Source organism: Salvelinus fontinalis, chromosome 2, assembly GCF_029448725.1.
Source record: "Salvelinus fontinalis isolate EN_2023a chromosome 2, ASM2944872v1, whole genome shotgun sequence".
Classification (NCBI taxonomy): Eukaryota; Metazoa; Chordata; class Actinopteri; order Salmoniformes; family Salmonidae; genus Salvelinus; species Salvelinus fontinalis.
This window is the reverse complement of record NC_074666.1, coordinates 99,841,083-99,861,298: the sequence shown is the minus strand read 5'-3', so window position 1 is coordinate 99,861,298 and position 20,216 is coordinate 99,841,083. Positions and strand designations below refer to the sequence as shown.

General features: G+C 46.7%; 1 protein-coding gene across 1 annotated transcript; it reads right to left on the bottom strand.

Moving 5' to 3' along the window:
* Nucleotides 1-1,903: 1,903 nt before the first annotated feature.
* On the bottom strand, nt 1,904-19,264 carry LOC129833171 (nuclear distribution protein nudE-like 1-B). The gene is made up of 9 exons (XM_055897534.1): nt 19,124-19,264; nt 12,988-13,084; nt 9,027-9,180; nt 4,967-5,115; nt 4,535-4,671; nt 3,904-4,077; nt 2,861-2,958; nt 2,444-2,610; nt 1,904-2,077 (listed from the first exon to the last, which is right to left on the bottom strand). Exons 2-9 carry the CDS (start codon nt 13,071-13,073, stop codon nt 1,987-1,989), a joined length of 1,056 nt encoding a protein of 351 aa, XP_055753509.1. The 5' UTR covers nt 13,074-13,084; nt 19,124-19,264; the 3' UTR covers nt 1,904-1,986.
* Between the last annotated feature and the right edge of the window lie 952 nt (nt 19,265-20,216).

Below are 20,216 nucleotides of genomic sequence, written 5' to 3'. Positions count from 1 at the left end.
AGTGAATATCAACGACAGAAACCAGGAAGAGGCATGTCAGTTCTCTATGAGGTTCTCTATTACAAACGTTTCATCGACAGGACAGGAGCCAACGTGACAAAATGGTCACCAATAACAATTTGCATATTAGTCAAAGATGAGCATTTTTAGCCCGATTAAAACTAGACTGAGCACTCCTCATGGTGAACACAACATTAAGTCTGGTTTAACCAGGCTAGGATCTAGTCTAGAAAAAGGGATGAGCGTGACCCACTGTTAGGTAGCTCTAGGGTGAGGTTTCCCCCAAGTACAGATCTAGGATCAGCTTCCCCTCCCCAATTCTAAACTTAACCATTAGTGGGGTAAAGGAAAAAACTGACCCAGGGTCAGCATCTAAGGCAACTTCACCCTACCTGTTAGATGGTTGGACTGCTGGGTTATTGTTGCTGCAGGTTATGGTAGACAGGGTGTTAGCTGGATGAGATTCAACCACCAACAGGTGCACAGTACAGTATATATATATCTCAATGTGAATAAGTTTTGTCTGACACACTGCTGTGCTCAGGGTTGACTTGTTTGTTTCTATAAGCAACAGTTTTGTCTGATACTAGTTACGCATCAGGGAAAGAGGATTAATTTAATATAACACGGTACCAACCTCATGTAAATACACGGTCATCCATCCAAGGCTTATATAAAGTAGTAAGGACTTAGTCTTTCCCTGAACATCACCGGCCATCCATCCAAGACTTATATAAAGAAGGACTGAGTCCAAAATGACACTCTATTCCTATGTAGTGCATTACCTTAGACCAGAGCACCATGGTCCCTGGTCAAAAGGAGTGCACTAGATAGTGAATAGGGTGCCATTAGCACGGTACAGTCTGTGGTGAAGCGGACCTCACTTCATTAATGAAGAGGACAGCAGCCGATGTTTCCAGGCTATTTAACAGGGAGGTCCCTCCCTCCCTCCCTACCAGACTACAGATGGTCCACCAGCTGACCGACCTGTTCTGTCTGGTCAGCCCACACCCAGGACAATACGGACTTTGGGGGTGCATCTCAATAGTATAAAGTGGTTTCCTCTTCTTCTCTCCTTTCCCTCCTCTGCACTGATGGGAAGGAAATTACAGGTGAAAGCTCATTTCTGGTAGAGATAGATCATCCATATTGCTTTTACCGGTCCTGTTTTCTCATTCTCTCCAAGACTAACTGGATTATTGAGATGAGGAGATGAGGCTATTAACTAGACTATTGAGATGCAGCCCAATAAGAGAACATGGTTCTGATCACAGCCTGAACACAGTAAAAGTGAATTCAGTCATTCTTCTGGACATGGGGGTTAAGGGTCATCACCTCCATCTGACCCCATAACATAAACACAAACAAACAGGAAATATTGCATCTTAAAGCATACATACAGTAATGATGAAATCATCTAACTTTGCAAAAAGTCCCTTTTCATTTTTAAATACAACACTGTAAATATACATTATTTGTAATTGTGCAATTCATTCAGAGAAGAAAATAAAAGGTTAAGAGGAAGGAAGCTGCAGTCCGTTGGGGACCTTTGTCAGGTACAGTTGCTGTTATATAGCTGTTATAGAGTGAAACTGATAAACTGATGGAGCCAAAATGGAGACACTCCAGAGCACAGAGGTCACCAACACATCATCCACATCATCATCCACAGAACAGCTCAGGCAGAGGCATGTGCCTGTATGTTAAATACACACAAACACACTCAGCATCCAACCCCACTCATAGGTGAGTGAGGCCTTTTCAATCATTCAGTCAAGTGTCTCTCCTACACACACACACACACACACACACACACACACAGTAACGGTTCTTCAAGTGTTCTCTCCTCTCAGTGTTCTGCGGGGTGTACAGGAGTTGTACAGAGATTTGGGGTGGGGGTTTGGGGTGACAGAGGGGGTGAGGTTGGGGTGAAGGATGAGGGGTACCCTTGTTCTGCGGGGAGCTTGTACAGAGGTTGGGGCCACGCTAAACGGTGAGAGGCAGCATGCCAGGAGGGGAGACAGTCCGGGGCGACGCCAGGGCAGTCAGGGTGCTGGGGTCCAGTCCATTCACAGCCCTGTGGGGGACGACACCAGACAGAGAGAAACCACGAAGACAGAAGTTAGTTCATTCACAATATCAAATAGAAAGCTGTTTGGGTATTCAATTCAATTCAATTCAAGGGGCTTTATTGGCATGGGAAACATGTGTTAACATTGCCAAAGCAAGTGAGGTAGATAATATACAAAAGTGAAATAAACAATACAAGAGAGTATTCTCTACATACTCTGGTTAGACCAACTCTGACTCAAAATGGGAGAGAGTCCATTCAGCCTGTCACTTCTTCTACTGTCTCGGAGTGAGTCACACTAACACTGCAGACAGGAAGTCAAGCAGAGAGGTAGATGGACCAGTAGGAATAGTCCTGAGAGACAGAACTCACGTTTTGTCGTAGTAGGTGGTGTGTAGTGAGTGGGAGAACTTGGTGGAGTTGCTGTTGAGGAGGTTTCCGTTCCCAGTGATCATGTTGCTGGACGACGTGGAGTAGGTTTTCCTCACCGCCTGGTCCTTGGCAAAGTTCCTACATGCAGCTAGCTTGGACTCCAGCGCCTAAGGACAGACAAACATGGCCTACATTAGACTAATCACAAGCTGTGGATTCTGTTGTAACCTTTAACCTTTAATTCAGGTCACAGACACCATTCCAATATACTCTGCTGTCAAGAGAGGAGACGGAAGCCAAACTGTTGGGTTCACTCAAGAAGAGTGTTCATAATGTTTTGTCGTCAACATTAGCTTCAGACGATGGATACATAGCAATGGAAAACATTGCTACAAGAAACAAAAGTCTGATATTTACCCCCACTTTTCTAAGAAGGTCCCCAACGATATTAAGAGCAGAGATTCTTGCTGATGGGGTCAGAGGTGAGCCGCCAGGCCCACAGCCATTTGTTAACACTGTAGAGAGAGGAGAGAGAGAAGAGAGAGAGAAGAGAGAGAGGAGAGAGAGAGGAGAGAGAGAGGAGAGGAGAGGAGAGGAGAGGAGAGAGAGAGAGAGAGAGAGAGAGAGAGAAGAGAGAGAAGAGAGAGAAGAGAGAGAAGAGAGAGAAGAGAGAGAGGAGAGAGAGGAGAGAGAGGAGAGAGAGGGGAGAGAGAGGAGAGAGAGGAGAGAGAGAGAGAGAGAGAGAGGAGAGAGAGGAGAGAGAGGAGAGAGAGGAGAGAGAGGAGAGAGAGAGAGAGGAGAGAGAGGAGAGAGAGGAGAGAGAGGAGAGAGAGAGGAGAGAGAGAGGAGAGAGAGGAGAGAGAGAGGAGAGAGAGAGAGGAGAGAGAGGAGAGAGGAGAGAGAGGAGAGAGAGGAGAGAGGAGAGAGAGAGAGAGGAGAGAGAGAGGAGAGAGAGAGGAGAGAGAGAGAGAGAGAGAGAGAGAAGAGAGAGAAGAGAGAGAGGAGAGAGAGGAGAGAGAGAGGAGAGAGAGGAGAGAGAGAGAGAGGAGAGAGAGAGGAGAGAGAGAGAAGAGAGAGAAGAGAGAGAGAAGAGAGAGAGAAGAGAGAGAAGAGAGAGAGAAGAGAGAGAGGAGAGAGAGAGGAGAGAGAGAGGAGAGAGAGAGGAGAGAGAGGAGAGAGAGGAGAGAGAGGAGAGAGTGTTTAGTACATGACAGATATCTAGAAACTGTTTCACACAGAGGTACAGCACCAAAACTGAAGGAACTAAATAACAGACCTGGGTTCAAATAGTATTTATATACTTTCAAAACACTGAGCATTTAATTGAGACTCTCAAAAGTCCCTCCAGGCACTCTTCCATTGCACCCGGCAAGCTCAATAAAGCACATGTAAAGTATTTGAAAGACAAGGAACACATTATTTCCACCCAGGTCTGTTAGAAGACACGGCTGTTGACCTACCTGATGATTTAGGGTTGATGAACGGGTGCTCCATGCCCTTCCCTACAGGGGTGACAGGCAGGGACAGGGAGGCCTGGACAGCAGAGTCCATCTTGTCCATGTCCAGGGTAGGAGAGCTGGGGGCTGACATCCTGTCTGCAGTCCTCTCCCTCACCACCATCTCCTGTCTCAGATCTGGGGGGGGGGGGGGGGGGGCAGATAGACAGACATGAGATACAAGCACCAATACAGACATGACATTCCATCTGCAGTCTTCTCCCTCTCCGCCAGCTCCTGTCTCAGGTCTGAGGCATCAGTCACACCAATACAGACATGATTCTACCAAATGGATAGAGCAGTGTTTCACAACCCTCTCCTCAAGTACCAGCCAGACAGCTCCAACTATTTCATATACTCCAGTACTATCACTACATCTGATTACACTGGTCTACTATCATCAAGCACATGATTAGTAGGGGACAGGGAGTTAGGGGGGGGGCAGGGAGTTAGGGGTTACCCCCATCCAAACCGCTGGCTTCATCCTTCAGTCTCTACTGAGACCAGTAGACTCCTTCTCATCCAGCTGACTTAATACAGCAGTATTACCCATAACAGAAAGGGTAGGTCTGAGATAGAGGTAGGTGTTTCATACCTCTGGCTTCATCCTTCAGTCTCTGAACTGACTCCAGTAGAGACTCCTTCTCATCCAGCTCACTCTCCAGGAAGGCATTCCTCTCTATGGCTTGGTTCAGACGACCCTCAAAGTCCTCCAGAGATACGATGGTCGCCCTGATGGAGGCAGGAGGAGAAGAGTTGGGGTGGACAACGGTTAGTAGCAGAAGCAGGTGAAAAATGTACAGTGTGTGTGTGGGTTGGATAACTGGGTTAACACTGAGTGGAGTAACTCTCTTTACAAGCATTTCACTACACCCACAATGACATCTGCTAAATATGTGTATGTGACCAATTCATTTGATACTGAGGCACAGCTACCAGCCAGCATCCACTTAGCCTACAACCGAGGCCGGAACTCAAAACATCTGAATGGCTGTGTTAGTAACGTTCTACTGTGGTATATAGTGACCTCTTGGCTCTCTCCAGGTCATCGTTGGCCTGCTCCAGTTCTCTGACGTATTTATGAAGCTGTTCCTTGATTCCTCTGGTCTGTCCCAGGTCATCCTCTAACATGGAGACCTGCTTATAGCTCTGAGCATACTGCTGCTCCAACTTCTCCTACAGGGGGAGAGAGAACAACGTTCAGACAACATATAGACCTGCTTATAGCTCTGAGCATACTGCTGTTCCAACTTCTCCTACAGGGGGAGAGAGAACAACGTTCAGACAACATATAGACCTGCTTATAGCTCTGAGCATTCTGCTGCTCCAACTTCTCCTACAGGGGGAGAGAGAACAACGTTCAGACAACATATAGACCTGCTTATAGCTCTGAGCATACTGCTGTTCCAACTTCTCCTACAGGGAGAGAGAGAACAACGTTCAGACAACATATAGACCTGCTTATAGCTCTGAGCATACTGCTGTTCCAACTTCTCCTACAGGGAGAGAGAACAACGTTCAGACAACATATAGACCTGTTTATAGCTCTGAACATACTGCTGCTCCTGCGGGGGGGGGGGGGGAGAGAGAGAGAGGGAATGAGTGTGTGGAGATGGTTGCATTGATGACCGAGGTGACAGGTGGAAGGGAGTAATCCTTCTAACCCCCCCCTCCCCCTTAAAAGACTGAGATGCACTATTGTAAAGTGGTTGTTCCACTGGATATCATAAGGTGAATGCACCAATTTGTAAGTCGCTCTGGATAAGAGCGTCTGCTAAATGACTTAAATGTAAATGTAAATGTGTTGACATGCCAACTTCATGTTAACATTCTCAGTGTTCATAGACTCTACAACTCCTTTGTTCTCTGGCGAGGGGTGAAGAATGGCTCATAGGTGTCAGAATCAAGCCAACCTAAGGTCTGGGTCAACAGCAAGGCTAGGCCAGCTCCACCGGCCCCCGGCCCCACCGGCCCCCACATGAATCACAGTCCTCCATGGCCCGATCATAGAACTGTAGTCTAGTCTACTGCACACTCACATGTTGCTGCCATATGTAGTCTAACAGGCTGTCTAACACACATGAATATGGTTATCCCACAGACAGAAGGAAATGGTCATGAAAGACAGCACCTCACCATAAAGAAGCATGTGTTATTTAATCTCAGTGCTCTACATCCTGGTTAGCATCATGTTCTATTATCCCAGTGATCTACATCCTGGTTAGCATCATGTTCTATTATCCCAGTGATCTACATCCTGGTTAGCATCATGTTCTATTATCCCAGTGATCTACATCCTGGTTAACATCATGTTCTATTATCCCAGTGATCTACATCCTGGTTAGCATCATGTTCTATTATCTCAGTGATCTACATCCTGGTTAGCATCATGTTCCATTATCCCAGTGATCTACATCCTGGTTAGCATCATGTTCTATTATCCCAGTGATCTACATCCTGGTTAGCATCATGTTCTATTATCTCAGTGATCAACATCATGTTCTATTATCCCAGTGATCTACATCCTGGTTAGCATCATGTTCTATTATCCCAGTGATCTACATCCTGGTTAGCATCATGTTCTATTATCCCAGTGATCTACATCCTGGTTAGCATCATGTTCTATTATCCCAGTGATCTACATCCTGGTTAGCATCATGTTCTATTATCCCAGTGATCTACATCCTGGTTAGCATCATGTTCTATTATCCCAGTGATCTACATCCTGGTTAGCATCATGTTCTATTATCTCAGTGATCTACATCCTGGTTAGCATCATGTTCTATTATCCCAGTGATCTACATCCTGGTTAGCATCATGTTCTATTATCCCAGTGATCTACATCCTGGTTAGCATCATGTTCTATTATCCCAGTGATCTACACCCTGGTTAGCATCATGTTCTATTATCCCAGTGATCTACATCCTGGTTAGCATCATGTTCTATTATCCCAGTGATCTACACCCTGGTTAGCATCATGTTCTATTATCCCAGTGATCTACATCCTGGTTAGCATCATGTTCTATTATCTCAGTGATCAACATCATGTTCTATTATCCCAGTGATCTACATCCTGGTTAGCATCATGTTCTATTATCCCAGTGATCTACATCCTGGTTAGCATCATGTTCTATTATCCCAGTGATCTACATCCTGGTTAGCATCATGTTCTATTATCCCAGTGATCTACATCCTGGTTAGCATCATGTTCTATTATCCCAGTGATCTACATCCTGGTTAGCATCATGTTCTATTATCCCAGTGATCTACATCCTGGTTAGCATCATGTTCTATTATCTCAGTGATCTACATCCTGGTTAGCATCATGTTCTATTATCCCAGTGATCTACATCCTGGTTAGCATCATGTTCTATTATCCCAGTGATCTACATCCTGGTTAGCATCATGTTCTATTATCCCAGTGATCTACACCCTGGTTAGCATCATGTTCTATTATCCCAGTGATCTACATCCTGGTTAGCATCATGTTCTATTATCCCAGTGATCTACACCCTGGTTAGCATCATGTTCTATTATCCCAGTGATCTACATCCTGGTTAGCATCATGTTCTATTATCCCAGTGATCTACATCCTGGTTAGCATCATGTTCTATTATCCCAGTGATCTACATCCTGGTTAGCATCATGTTCTATTATCCCAGTGATCTACATCCTGGTTAGCATCATGTTCTATTATCTCAGTGCATTACATCCTGGTTAGCATCATGTTCTATTATCTCAGTGATCTACATCCTGGTTAGCATCATGTTCTATTATCCCAGTGATCTACATCCTGGTTAGCATCATGTTCTATTATCCCAGTGATCTACATCCTGGTTAGTGATATAGCTGGCCAGCACTAGTGATCTAACCAGTGATATGCTGGTCAGCCAGCCAACACAAGCAGCTCTCTCTCTCTGGCAGGCAGCAGGGACATCCAGGAGTGGCTTTACTCTGACATCCAGATGTAGTGGTTGAGCCCTGTTCCCTGTTTCCTGTTTCCTGTTTCCAGTCCCTGGTGAATGGCTGACGTCAACTGATGTTCCGGAACCGTAATCCAGTGTTTACCGAACCGAATCCCCAGGAACAGTGTTTACCGAACCGAATCCCCAGGAACAGTGTTTACCGAACCGAATCCCCAGGAACAGTGATTACCGAACCGAATCCCCAGGAACAGTGATTGCCGAACCGAATCCCCAGGAACAGTGATTACCGAACCGAATCCCCAGGAACAGTGATTGCCGAACCGAATCCCCAGGAACAGTGTTTACCGAACCGAATCCCCAGGAACAGTGATTGCCGAACCGAATCCCCAGGAACAGTGATTGCCGAACCGAATCCCCAGGAACAGTGATTACCGAACCGAATCCCCAGGAACAGTGATTGCCGAACCGAATCCCCAGGAACAGTGATTGCCGAACCGAATCCCCAGGAACAGTGTTTGCCGAACCGAATCCTCAGGAACAGTGTTTGCTGAACCGAATCCTCAGGAACAGTGTTTGCCGAACCAAATCCTCAGGAACAGTGTTTGCCGAACCGAATCCCCAGGAACAGTGTTTGCTGAACCGAATCCTCAGGAACAGTGTTTGCTGAACCGAATCCTCAGGAACAGTGTTTGCTGAACCGAATCCCCAGGAACAGTGTTTGCCGAACCAAATCCTCAGGAACAGTGTTTGCCGAACCAAATCCTCAGGAACAGTGTTTGCCGAACCAAATCCCCAGGAACAGTGTTTGCCGAACCAAATCCTCAGGAACAGTGTTTGCCGAACCAAATCCCCAGGAACAGTGTTTGCCGAACCAAATCCCCAGGAACAGTGTTTGCCGAACCGAATCCCCAACCGTTTCACATATTTGTTAAAATCCAACACCAAGAGGTACAACATTTACCTTGAGGTTATCCAGCTCGCACTTCAGTGTTTGGTTCTAACCCCTCTGTATGTGTGTGTGTGTGTGTGTGTGTGTGTGTGTGTGTGTGTGTGTGTGTGTGTGTGTGTGTGTGTGTGTGTGTGTGTGTGTGTGTGTGTGTGTGTGTGTGTGTGTGTGTGTGTGTGTGTGTGTGTGTGTGTGTCCGTTCCTGCGTATGTTACCTTGAGGTTGTCCAACTCGCTCTTCAGTCTTTGGTTCTCTGTGTGCAGGTCTCTGAGGCGGTGTTCAGCCTGTCCTAGCTGGGCCTCTAACTCTGCCTCCAGCTCTCTGCTCCCTTCCTGGAACTCCAGCAACTCCTCCTGGGCCTCATGGTAACTGAGGAAGACACGGGAGAGAACGGACTGTTACACACAGTCACACACTACCACACTGTCTCTCCAGCAACTCCTCCTGGGCCTCATGGTAGCTGGAGGACACACGGGAGGGACTGTTATTTAATGATTAATTGTGGTACTAATGAGTGGTTGTCACATCCCCTGGACAGTCAGACAGACCTATCCTGTGTGGTCAGTGGAACATGTCTGAACACACCCGGTCTTTTAACTCATAATATCCTGTCTCCAGATCCCTTGACCCCTCACCCCTCTCAGAACACACGGAAGAGCAGCAGGCATATAGGAGCCATCTGTATCAGCTAATGACAAACACCTGCTGAGGTCTCAAAGCTCTACCAGACCTGAGGTACTGTCTTAAAGCTCTATCAGACCTGAGGTACTGTCTTAAAGCTTTATCAGACCTACTGAGGTACCGTCTGTCATAAAGCTCTATCAGACCTGAGGTACCGTCTTAAAGCTCTATCAGACCTGAGGTACTGTCTCTGTCATAAAGTGCTAGATACAACCTAGTAATACAATCCAGTAATATCTACGGATAGGCCTAGCTGAAAGGCCTGGACTCCTGGATTGTAGCATAGCACTTTCTCTTGTCCCATGTGGCTGTATATCAGTATATCATCTGTCTGTCCATAGACATAAAACACCTAGAACTTACTATCTGTCTGGTCATAGATGTAATGCAACTAGAATGGTCCTGCATGGCCCCTGACTCATCTGTCATGACAAAGGCCAATGCCATGCTAGAGCTGAATGAATGCAGACTTTCCATGCCATTCATTCAGTCAGGTGGCTCCACTGAATTGAATTAGAATGGTTGGTTAAGGTGTGAGAACCTAGGGCATGGTATACTAATCTGGTAGCCAGATATGTTAGCCTGGACCAAGATCTGTTTGTACTATCAAATAATAACATGCCATTTAGCAGACGTTTTAATCCCAAGTGATTTACAGTCATGTGTGCATATATTTTACATATGGGTGGTCCCGGGAATCAAACCCACTACGATGGCATTACAAGTGCCATGCTCTACCAACTGAGCTACAAAGGACCACTGTCTGGCATGACAAGGAGTTGAGATGATAGCACAAACAGATCTGGGACCAGGTTACAGATACATAGTTCCACTGACCAGGGATGACCCTTGAACTGAAAAGGTCTGAGTGACACACACACATTAACAGGGTTCGTCAGCTCTGGGGTCAGTTAACCAGCAGCCACTGCTCCATCCTTGGCCTCACTGGGTTTCCCTGCTCATTCCACACATAGTTACCGTACCAGAAGCACACACAGTTACCGCACCAAAAACACAGTTACTGTACCAGAAGCACACACAGTTACCGTACCAGAAGCACACATAGTTACCGCACCAAAAACACACATAGTTACCGTACCAGAAGCACACATGGCCAGTTTGGCCACAGAACAGCCCTGTTCAGCTATGGCTCTGACTGGACTGACTTCGGTTACCTTCCCTCTGGCTCTGACAACATCACTGTTTTCAGACAATATGACCAAAATACCTCTGTGTACAAACAAGGATTTGTATTTATTATGGATCCCCATTAGTTCCTGCCAAGGCAGCAGCTACTCTTCCTGGGGTTTATTATGGATCCTATTAGTTCCGGCCAAGGCAGCAGCTACTCTTCCTGGGGTTTATTATGGATCCTCATTCATTCCTGCCAAGGCAGCAGCTACTCTTCCTGGGGTTTATTATGGATCCTCATTAATTCCTGCCAAGGCAGCAGCTACTCTTCCTGGGGTTTATTATGGAACCCTATTAGTTCCGGCCAAGGCAGCAGCTACTCTTCCTGGGGTTTATTATGGATCCTCATTAATTCCTGCCAAGGCAGCAGCTACTCTTCCTGGGGTTTATTATGGATCCTCATTAATTCCTGCCAAGGCAGCAGCTACTCTTCCTGGGGTCCAGCAACATTAAGGCGGTTATATACAATAAAAAACATCACATTACACACCAGATTTCGCAACACATTAAGTGTGTTCACTCAGGTCACTACTCTACAATACAAAATCCATGTGTACGTGTGTGTGTGCATAGCGCGCATGTTGTGTGCTAAATAGGCGTAAGTTAGAATATAAAATGATTTGTGTGTGTATGTTATTGTGTGTGTGTGTGTGTAGCGTAGCAGTGCCATCTGGGACACACACTAGGCCTATACTCTAGAATGTGTTATGTCAACACTGACAGGGTCTGGTTCTACAGAGCCTGGGAAAACAGAACCACCTGAACATGTGCAGGACTGTAGACCTGTATCATGTTGATCTAGTAACATAGTTAATAATGTAGACCTGTATCATGTTGATCTAGAACACCCTGCCGGATATAGGCTATACGTGTTCTAGAACACCCTGCCGGATATAGGCTATACGTGTTCTAGAACACCCTGCCGGATATAGGCTATACGTGTTCTAGAACACCCTGCCGGATATAGGCTATACGTGTTCTAGAACACCCTGCCGGATATAGGCTATACGTGTTCTAGAACACCCTGCCGGATATAGGCTATACGTGTTCTAGAACACCCTGCCGGATATAGGCTATACGTGTTCTAGAACACCCTGCCGGATATAGGCTATACGTGTTCTAGAACACCCTGCCGGATATAGGCTATACGTGTTCTAGAACACCCTGCCGGATATAGGCTATACGTGTTCTAGAACACCCTGCCAGATATAGGCTATACGTGTTCTAGAACACCCTGCCAGATATAGGCTATATGTGTTCTAGAACACCCTGCTAGATATAGGCTATATGTGTTCTAGAACACCCTGCTAGATATAGGCTATATGTGTTCTAGAACACCCTGCTAGATATAGGCTATCTGTTCTAGAACACCCTGCTGGATATAGGATATCTGTTCTAGAACACCCTGCTGGATATAGGATATCTGTTCTAGAACACCCTGCTGGATATAGGATATCTGTTCTAGAACACCCTGCTGGATATAGGATATCTGTTCTAGAACACCCTGCTGGATATAGGATATCTGTTCTAGAACACCCTGCTGGATATAGGATATCTGTTCTAGAACACCCTGCTGGATATAGGATATCTGTTCTAGAACACCCTGCTGGATATAGGATATCTGTTCTAGAACACCCTGCTGGATATAGGATATCTGTTCTAGAACACCCTGCTGGATATAGGATATCTGTAAAAGAGACAGAGTCATATTCAATAGAAACCAAAAGGAAGAAAAGGGACTGAAACGGGGAGGTAGGCTACTACCTGAACCAGTACAATAAGAAATACACATTTTCCTTGCAAATGTGTTCCATTACAACACGTTTTGCTACGGTGTGCACTAATGATGACTACCCAGCACTAAGAACAACTAGACCTAAACTTACTCGGCCTAATTTAGGCCAATGAATCCATTGCTTCCTGTGTCGATGGTAACGTTAACAAAGGCCTATAGAGGAACAGGCCATGTGTCAGATGATCACATGACTGTTATGACATAACCTTGTTATTCATCTTCCAGCCGTTATGAGCAAACATAAAAGCCTTGCTTTATGTAACAGAGCCGAGAGCAAGCCATGTGGTTTTCTGGTCAGGTATAATTATATTACTGAGAAGACGTCAAAGTGAAAGACTGTGCCTAGCTTGAGTTTCAATTTGGAACATGTATGTAGAGGAGAGTAGTTCAACAGATACAACGACAAACTGCTGAGTCTAATCTTCTGAAACTCAATGTTTGACCATGTAGAAATCAATGATTTAGTTAACTGAGCTACGAGTAGCCTAGATCAGTTGACATGAACATACCTGCTCTTATACCTGAGGGACAAGGCCTTCCAGTAGTCGATCTCCTGGTCTTTTGAAGTGAATGTTGGTATCATGTCTGTGTCCATGGTAGAACAACCTGAAGAGGAGAACAACATGGTCACCTGAAGCTAGTTAAAAGGCAGACGTATCCTGAAAGTAGGTCGAAACATTTGAATGGCAGAAAACCAAACATAGGCTTTATTCTTACCCAAGAAAAGTAGCAGACTAATTCATTGCAATTTATTTTTTATTTTTTTTAAGTTCTTAATCTTATGCTCAGGCGGCCTGGCTGTCTGTCAGGAGTCTGGCTGGCTGTCATCACAGTTATTCAAGACCCACTGACTTCAATTCAGCCTCCCTCCACCTCTCTTCTAACAACAAGGGCCTGATACAGTGACCCAGCAGCAACACCTGGGTGACAACCAGCCATTTGGTAGGCCAACTCCTCAGTAAGGAGATGTAGGATGCCCCCAGTAGGCCCCCCAGAGCCCCTTCATAAAGACCAGGGCCTCCTCATTAAAACTTCTAACCCTGTTTGTTTGACATGGGCCACAGCAGACTGGACATGTTTTCAAAAAAGCTTCATTCACTTCCATTCATGGCCATTGTGTGTGTTGAATGCCAATCATAAACACATGGAACAGAAGTAGTGTGGAAATCCTGAGCAGCAGTGTTATGAATGAAGCTGTGGTTGGGCCAAAGCCACAGCAGAGGGAGGATGTCTACCCTGTGATTAAACCCCCACGCGTCTGTTTGGTCCAGTGTGTGTGTGCTGTTGAACAGCAGGGAGTCCCCAGCCCTCCCAGTGGCTCCAGGAATAGGCAAGGCTACTAGTGATCATCTCTGGTTTAGAGGGATTTCCAGCATGCATGGGTCAGTCGCTTCAACCCGTCCCAACACCAACACTAAAGTTACACTGTGCAGAACTCGCTCCTCCACTTCCTGGTTGCTAAAATTCTAATAGTTCGCCTAATTTCAGTTTATGTGACGAAACAAGCAGTCATTGTGTAGAGAATCATTGTACTGTCTAAACCGCTGTGAAATATATTTTCTGTAAGCAAAAATATTGTATATTCAGCTGTTTGAAGCTGGTGTACAAAACCGAAAGTAAAAGACGCATAAACGTTAATTCAGAACAGGAACCATAGAAATAGCACAGATAGAACAGACCTACTGCTTCTTAGACTTGCTTTCAACGGGAATGACAGATCTATAACTCACATTTCTATATGAATTTGGTCAGGTCGCCCCCCCAAAAATGTGTAGCTTTGTGACATATTGTAGCTTTTACAGACGGATGAGTCAGCACAGCGGTCAGCCACCCCAACACCAACAGCAGGCCAGCACTCTAACAGACGGATGGGTTAGCGGTCTGGTCAGCCACCCCAACAGCAGGCCAACACTCTAACAGACGGATGGGTTAGTGGTCTGGTCAGCCACCCCAACAGCAGGCCAGCACTCTAACAGACGGATGGGTTAGCGGTCTGGTCAGCCACCCCAACAGCAGGCCAACACTCTAACAGACAGATGGGTCAGCGGTCTGGTCAGCCACCCCAACACCAACAGCAGGCCAGCACTCTAACAGACAGATGGGTTAGCGGTCTGGTCAGCCACCCCAACAGCAGGCCAACACTCTAACAGACAGATGGGTCAGCGGTCTGGTCAGCCACCCCAACACCAACAGCAGGCCAGCACTCTAACAGACAGATGGGTTAGCGGTCTGGTCAGCCACCCCAACAGCAGGCCAGCACTCTAACAGACGGATGGGTCAGCGGTCTGGTCAGCCACCCCAAAAATGTGTAGCTTTGTGACATATTGTAGCTTTTACAGACGGATGAGTCAGCACAGCGGTCAGCCACCCCAACAGCAACAGCAGGCCAACACTCTAACAGACGGATGGGTTAGTGGTCTGGTCAGCCACCCCAACAGCAGGCCAACACTCTAACAGACGGATGGGTTAGCGGTCTGGTCAGCCACCCCAACAGCAGGCCAGCACTCTAACAGACGGATGGGTCAGCGGTCTGGTCAGCCACCCCAACAGCAGGCCAACACTCTAACAGACGGATGGGTTAGTGGTCTGGTCAGCCACCCCAACAGCAGGCCAGCACTCTAACAGACGGATGGGTTAGCGGTCTGGTCAGCCACCCCAACAGCAGGCCAGCACTCTAACAGACGGATGGGTTAGCAGTCTGGTCAGCCACCCCAACAGCAGGCCAACACTCTAACAGACAGATGGGTTAGCGGTCTGGTCAGCCACCCCAACAGCAGGCCAACACTCTAACAGACGGATGGGTCAGCGGTCTGGTCAGCCACCCCAACAGCAGGCCAACACTCTAACAGACGGATGGGTCAGCGGTCTGGTCAGCCACCCCAACAGCAGGCCAGCACTCTAACAGACGGATGGGTTAGCAGTCTGGTCAGCCACCCCAACAGCAGGCCAACACTCTAACAGACAGATGGGTTAGCGGTCTGGTCAGCCACCCCAACAGCAGGCCAACACTCTAACAGACGGATGGGTCAGCGGTCTGGTCAGCCACCCCAACAGCAGGCCAACACTCTAACAGACGGATGGGTCAGCGGTCTGGTCAGCCACCCCAACAGCAGGCCAACACTCTAACAGACGGATGGGTTAGCGGTCTGGTCAGCCACCCCAACAGCAGGCCAACACTCTAACAGACGGATGGGTTAGCGGTCTGGTCAGCCACCCCAACAGCAGGCCAACACTCTAACAGACGGATGGGTTAGCGGTCTGGTCAGCCACCCCAACAGCAGGCCAACACTCTAACAGACGGATGGGTTAGCGGTCTGGTCAGCCACCCCAACAGCAGGCCAGCACTCTAACAGACGGATGGGTTAGCGGTCTGGTCAGCCACCCCAACAGCAGGCCAACACTCTAACAGACGGATGGGTTAGCGGTCTGGTCAGCCACCCCAACAGCAGGCCAACACTCTAACAGACGGATGGGTTAGCGGTCTGGTCAGCCACCCCAACAGCAGGCCAACACTCTAACAGACGGATGGGTTAGCGGTCTGGTCAGCCACCCCAACAGCAGGCCAGCACTCTAACAGACGGATGGGTTAGCGGTCTGGTCAGCCACCCCAACAGCAGGCCAACACTCTAACAGACGGATGGGTTAGTGGTCTGGTCAGCCACCCCAACACCAGCAGCGTCCTCTATACTGCACTCTGCTAAACAGAATGTCAAATGGCTTTTAATTCAGTTAACAAGGGAGAGTCATCTGTCAGTTAGACAGGTCCCAGGGGTCATGGGGTCAAAGGGAGAATAGCTGTTCTCTCGCACATTACTCTAGGTGTATGTATGGTATGCAGAGCGTGCGGGTGTTATGGAGCTCAGGAAACTGTGTCGTTACACCACTACCACTGGGACTCGCTCAGGAAACTGTGTCGTTACATCACTACTACTGGGACTCACTCAGGAAACTGTGTCGTTACACCACTACCACTGGGACTCACTCAGGAAACTGTCGTTACACCACTACCACTGGGACTCACTCAGGAAACTGTGTCGTTACACCACTACCACTGGGACTCACTCAGGAAACTGTGTCGTTACAACACTACCACTGGGACTCACTCAGGAAACTGTGTCGTTACACCACTACCACTGGGACTCACTCAGGAAACTGTGTCGTTACACCACTACCACTGGGACTCACTCAGGAAACTGTGTCGTTACACCACTACCACTGGGACTCACTCAGAAAACTGTGTCGTTACACCACTACTACTGGGACTCACTCAGGAAACTGTGTCGTTACACCACTACCACTGGGACTCACTCAGGAAACTGTGTCGTTACACCACTACCACTGGGACTCACTCAGGAAACTGTCGTTACACCACTACTACTGGGACTCACTCAGGAAACTGTGTCGTTACACCACTACCACTGGGACTCACTCAGGAAACTGTGTCGTTACACCACTACCACTGGGACTCACTCAGGAAACTGTGTCGTTACACCACTACTACTGGGACTCATTCAGGAAACTGAGGGGGCCTGAGGAGAGTGTCAACAACACCAAGGTGGAGACTGAAGTATGGTGATGCAATTTACTGGCACATAACTGGATTGTTTACTGAAGACTCGTTTTGATACTGTCAACATAGTCTAGTCTAAGATACTAGCTGAACTAGGATTGGTTTTGATACGGTCAACATAGTCTAGTCTAAGATACTAGCTGAACTAGGATTGGTTTTGATACTGTCAACATAGCCTAGTCTAAGATACTAGCTGAACTAGGCTAATGATAGTATAGCTAACATGATGACCTTAGCTGAACTAGGCTAATGATAGATCATCATGTTAGCTATACAATCATTAGCATGGTTCAGCAAAGATCATCATGTTAGCTATACTTAGCTGAACTGGGCCAATGATAGATCATCATGTTAGCTATACTTAGCCGAACTAAGCTAATGATAGTATAGCCAACATGATGTAATGTTATTAGGCTACCACGTGAACAACACATCCACTGAGGTGAAATCGCAGTCAGAGCTATGAGAGAGGAAGGTTTGAAAACGTAAGTCTCTCCATTCATCCCTTTATCACAGAGAAGCAAAAGACTTGAATGTGAGTCTCAATAACAGACTAGCTGTTGTTTCCATGGTGATAAATAAGACTAATCTTTAGGTTGCACTCAGCTGGCAGTAGTAGTGTGTTGTGTTCATTTACAAACAACAAAACAGGATATGAAAGACACTACCAGGTTCACTCACTGACAGTGATTTTCAGCAGAGAAGACTCAGCTTCAGGAAAAGGTAGACAGATTTTTTTTCTCTGTTTTTGTACCCATTCCAGTGCAGGCATGTTGGGTGGCATCCTGGTGTGCAGAACACATGGGCTCGTGTCCCAAATGGCAACCTTCTCACTATTAAGTGCACTACTAGAAGCACACTATATAGGGAATAGGTTACAATTTGGGCCGCAGTATGTAGACTCTACTACCAAGCCAACAGCAGAGGAACCATCTGGTTATATTTACCCATGGTTTAGAGCAGGGCAGGCTAACTAGCCAACAGAGGAAGGTAGTGGAGTCTGTCGTTTTCCTGTCCACTCTCCTTTTGGCTTCCTCTTTCCCTCTGATGCAGATGACATCTCTCTGTCTGGCTGTTTACTCAGAGTGAGAGTGGGTGACGCACTACGCGGGCTCACACCAAATTCTCTGCGAGTTACGTTATTTCCAGACAACTAAAATCCTCCCACTTCCACCAGAGGCCTGGGAGAGGCTATTTGAGGGTTCAGGGCTCCGCTGTGTGTATAGGTAGGTTGGGCAGCAGACCAGACATACTGCCTGTTGTGACGTGCAGTCTCGGTGGAATGGTGGTTGTGAGACCCTGGGGAATGCCCTATTTGGTAGAGATCTTAGACCGTTTTTATACTAGCTAACTGCATGTGGCTACCACCATTACATTGGCTTTCACAGCAGCAGCTTAGACTCCACAGGACAAAGCTGTAGCTACAGTTGAGGTGACATTTTTACTCTATGTAGAATTAAAACACATCCACCCCTGATGATAAACAACATTTACATTTCCTGAAAATTTGGTGGCAAGAAACATTCTAGGTTAAATGCCACATTATTACATTAGCTAAGATGTATTTTACTGTAGTCGGCTGACCATGTACGGTCAGTGAAGGACAAGGTGAGGCAGAATAAATAGGACGTGGTATCCACAGGCAACGAGACCGGTAATCACTCAGTCCTAACGTTAATCACCTCTAACTGGTTCCAGGGCTGAGACCGGCTAGTAACGTTAGTAGTAACCGGCTTTTTTGCTTGTCATACGAATCCATCTACCAGAAAATACAGAATGTCAACACTGTCTGATACTGACTGTTTGTTTCCACACAGTAAAACATGTGTAACTAGTAAGCCAGAAAAGGAAACCATTAGCTCGTCAATTTCACAGTGTCGCTAAATCAAATACATAATTATTAGCTAGCAAGACTAATATGGCACCAAACGGCAAGTTCAACAACCTATTTTCAGCTGTCACGGGTTTGGTGAGCCGCTGGCTGCTCGTCGTTCAAAGCCTGCTAAAGTCGAAAACACAGGTTAACCAGCTAGCTAGCTTTTGGTAAAGTAACCAACGTAAATCAATGTCCTTACCTGGGCATGTCCAATCCGTGTGTCTGTATCCAGATTCAGTTACAGTCGCCACATCTTTTGACCTGGACTGTCTTCATCGAACTGTCTGTCTGTATTTAGAAAACGCCAACGCGACTCTCGGAAGTAACGTAGCTTCCGAGGCGGTGGCACGTGATGAAATCATACGTACGTCAAATGTGACGCTCCAGGGTTGGACCTCTGATTTGCCTCGTGCTGAACACAAGGTGGCGCTATTATGCTGAGAAATTACTAATGCAGTGAAGTCTGATGATGTGTAGGCAGTAGCCTCTATAGAGGCCGCATAGGGGCTATCAAGTCCTCATTCCAGGCAGCCTAGAAAATAATTTAATAGGTTACTAGTTGTAGCAATACTGCACTTCCCATGGTAGCGTGTTGCTACTATGTATTTCGTATTTCGTATTTGAGTGGATATAGCCAAAATGTTGTTGTATTCAGTGGGCCAGTATTTCTTCTATGTTTAGCTTATTGGCAATGCCCTTACAAAAAAGTGTTGCAGTTTTTAAACTGCAGTAAACGTGTATTTGACTCTGGTATTTTGGACGCAGTAATTGCAGAATAACTGCAGTGAGATATACTGCAGTGTAACTAACTGCAGATGCACTGGAAAAATTACTGCAGTGGAAGAACTGTGTTATTTGGTACACAGTATTTGCAGCATACTGCAATTATACTCACTTTAACTGCATCTTTTTCGCAAGGGTGTGCACCAATATCAAATTAATTACAAGGCATTTCTATGAAGTCAACCTCAATAACACATAGCTTATCTGTTCTGTGGGTCAAACTGCATGGTTTGGAGGATGGTGGGACATGACTGTCACTGGAATTACATTTGCAGTGTTCTTTCTCAAACATTCCAAATCCTGTTTGGCTGGGGAAACTGAACGCACCAGAAGAGCAGCGAGTCACACAGGTGTAGTCTATGGGTATAGATGACAGCCCTCCCTGAGAGGGAGACACTGCCCTGTACGGGAGGAGTGGCACGTGCTTTGGTTTCACTCAGCCAGTCCAACAGACCTTCAGGCAGGTATGTTCGGGATCATAGCCTATTGAAATCAGCATTATTCTCGCT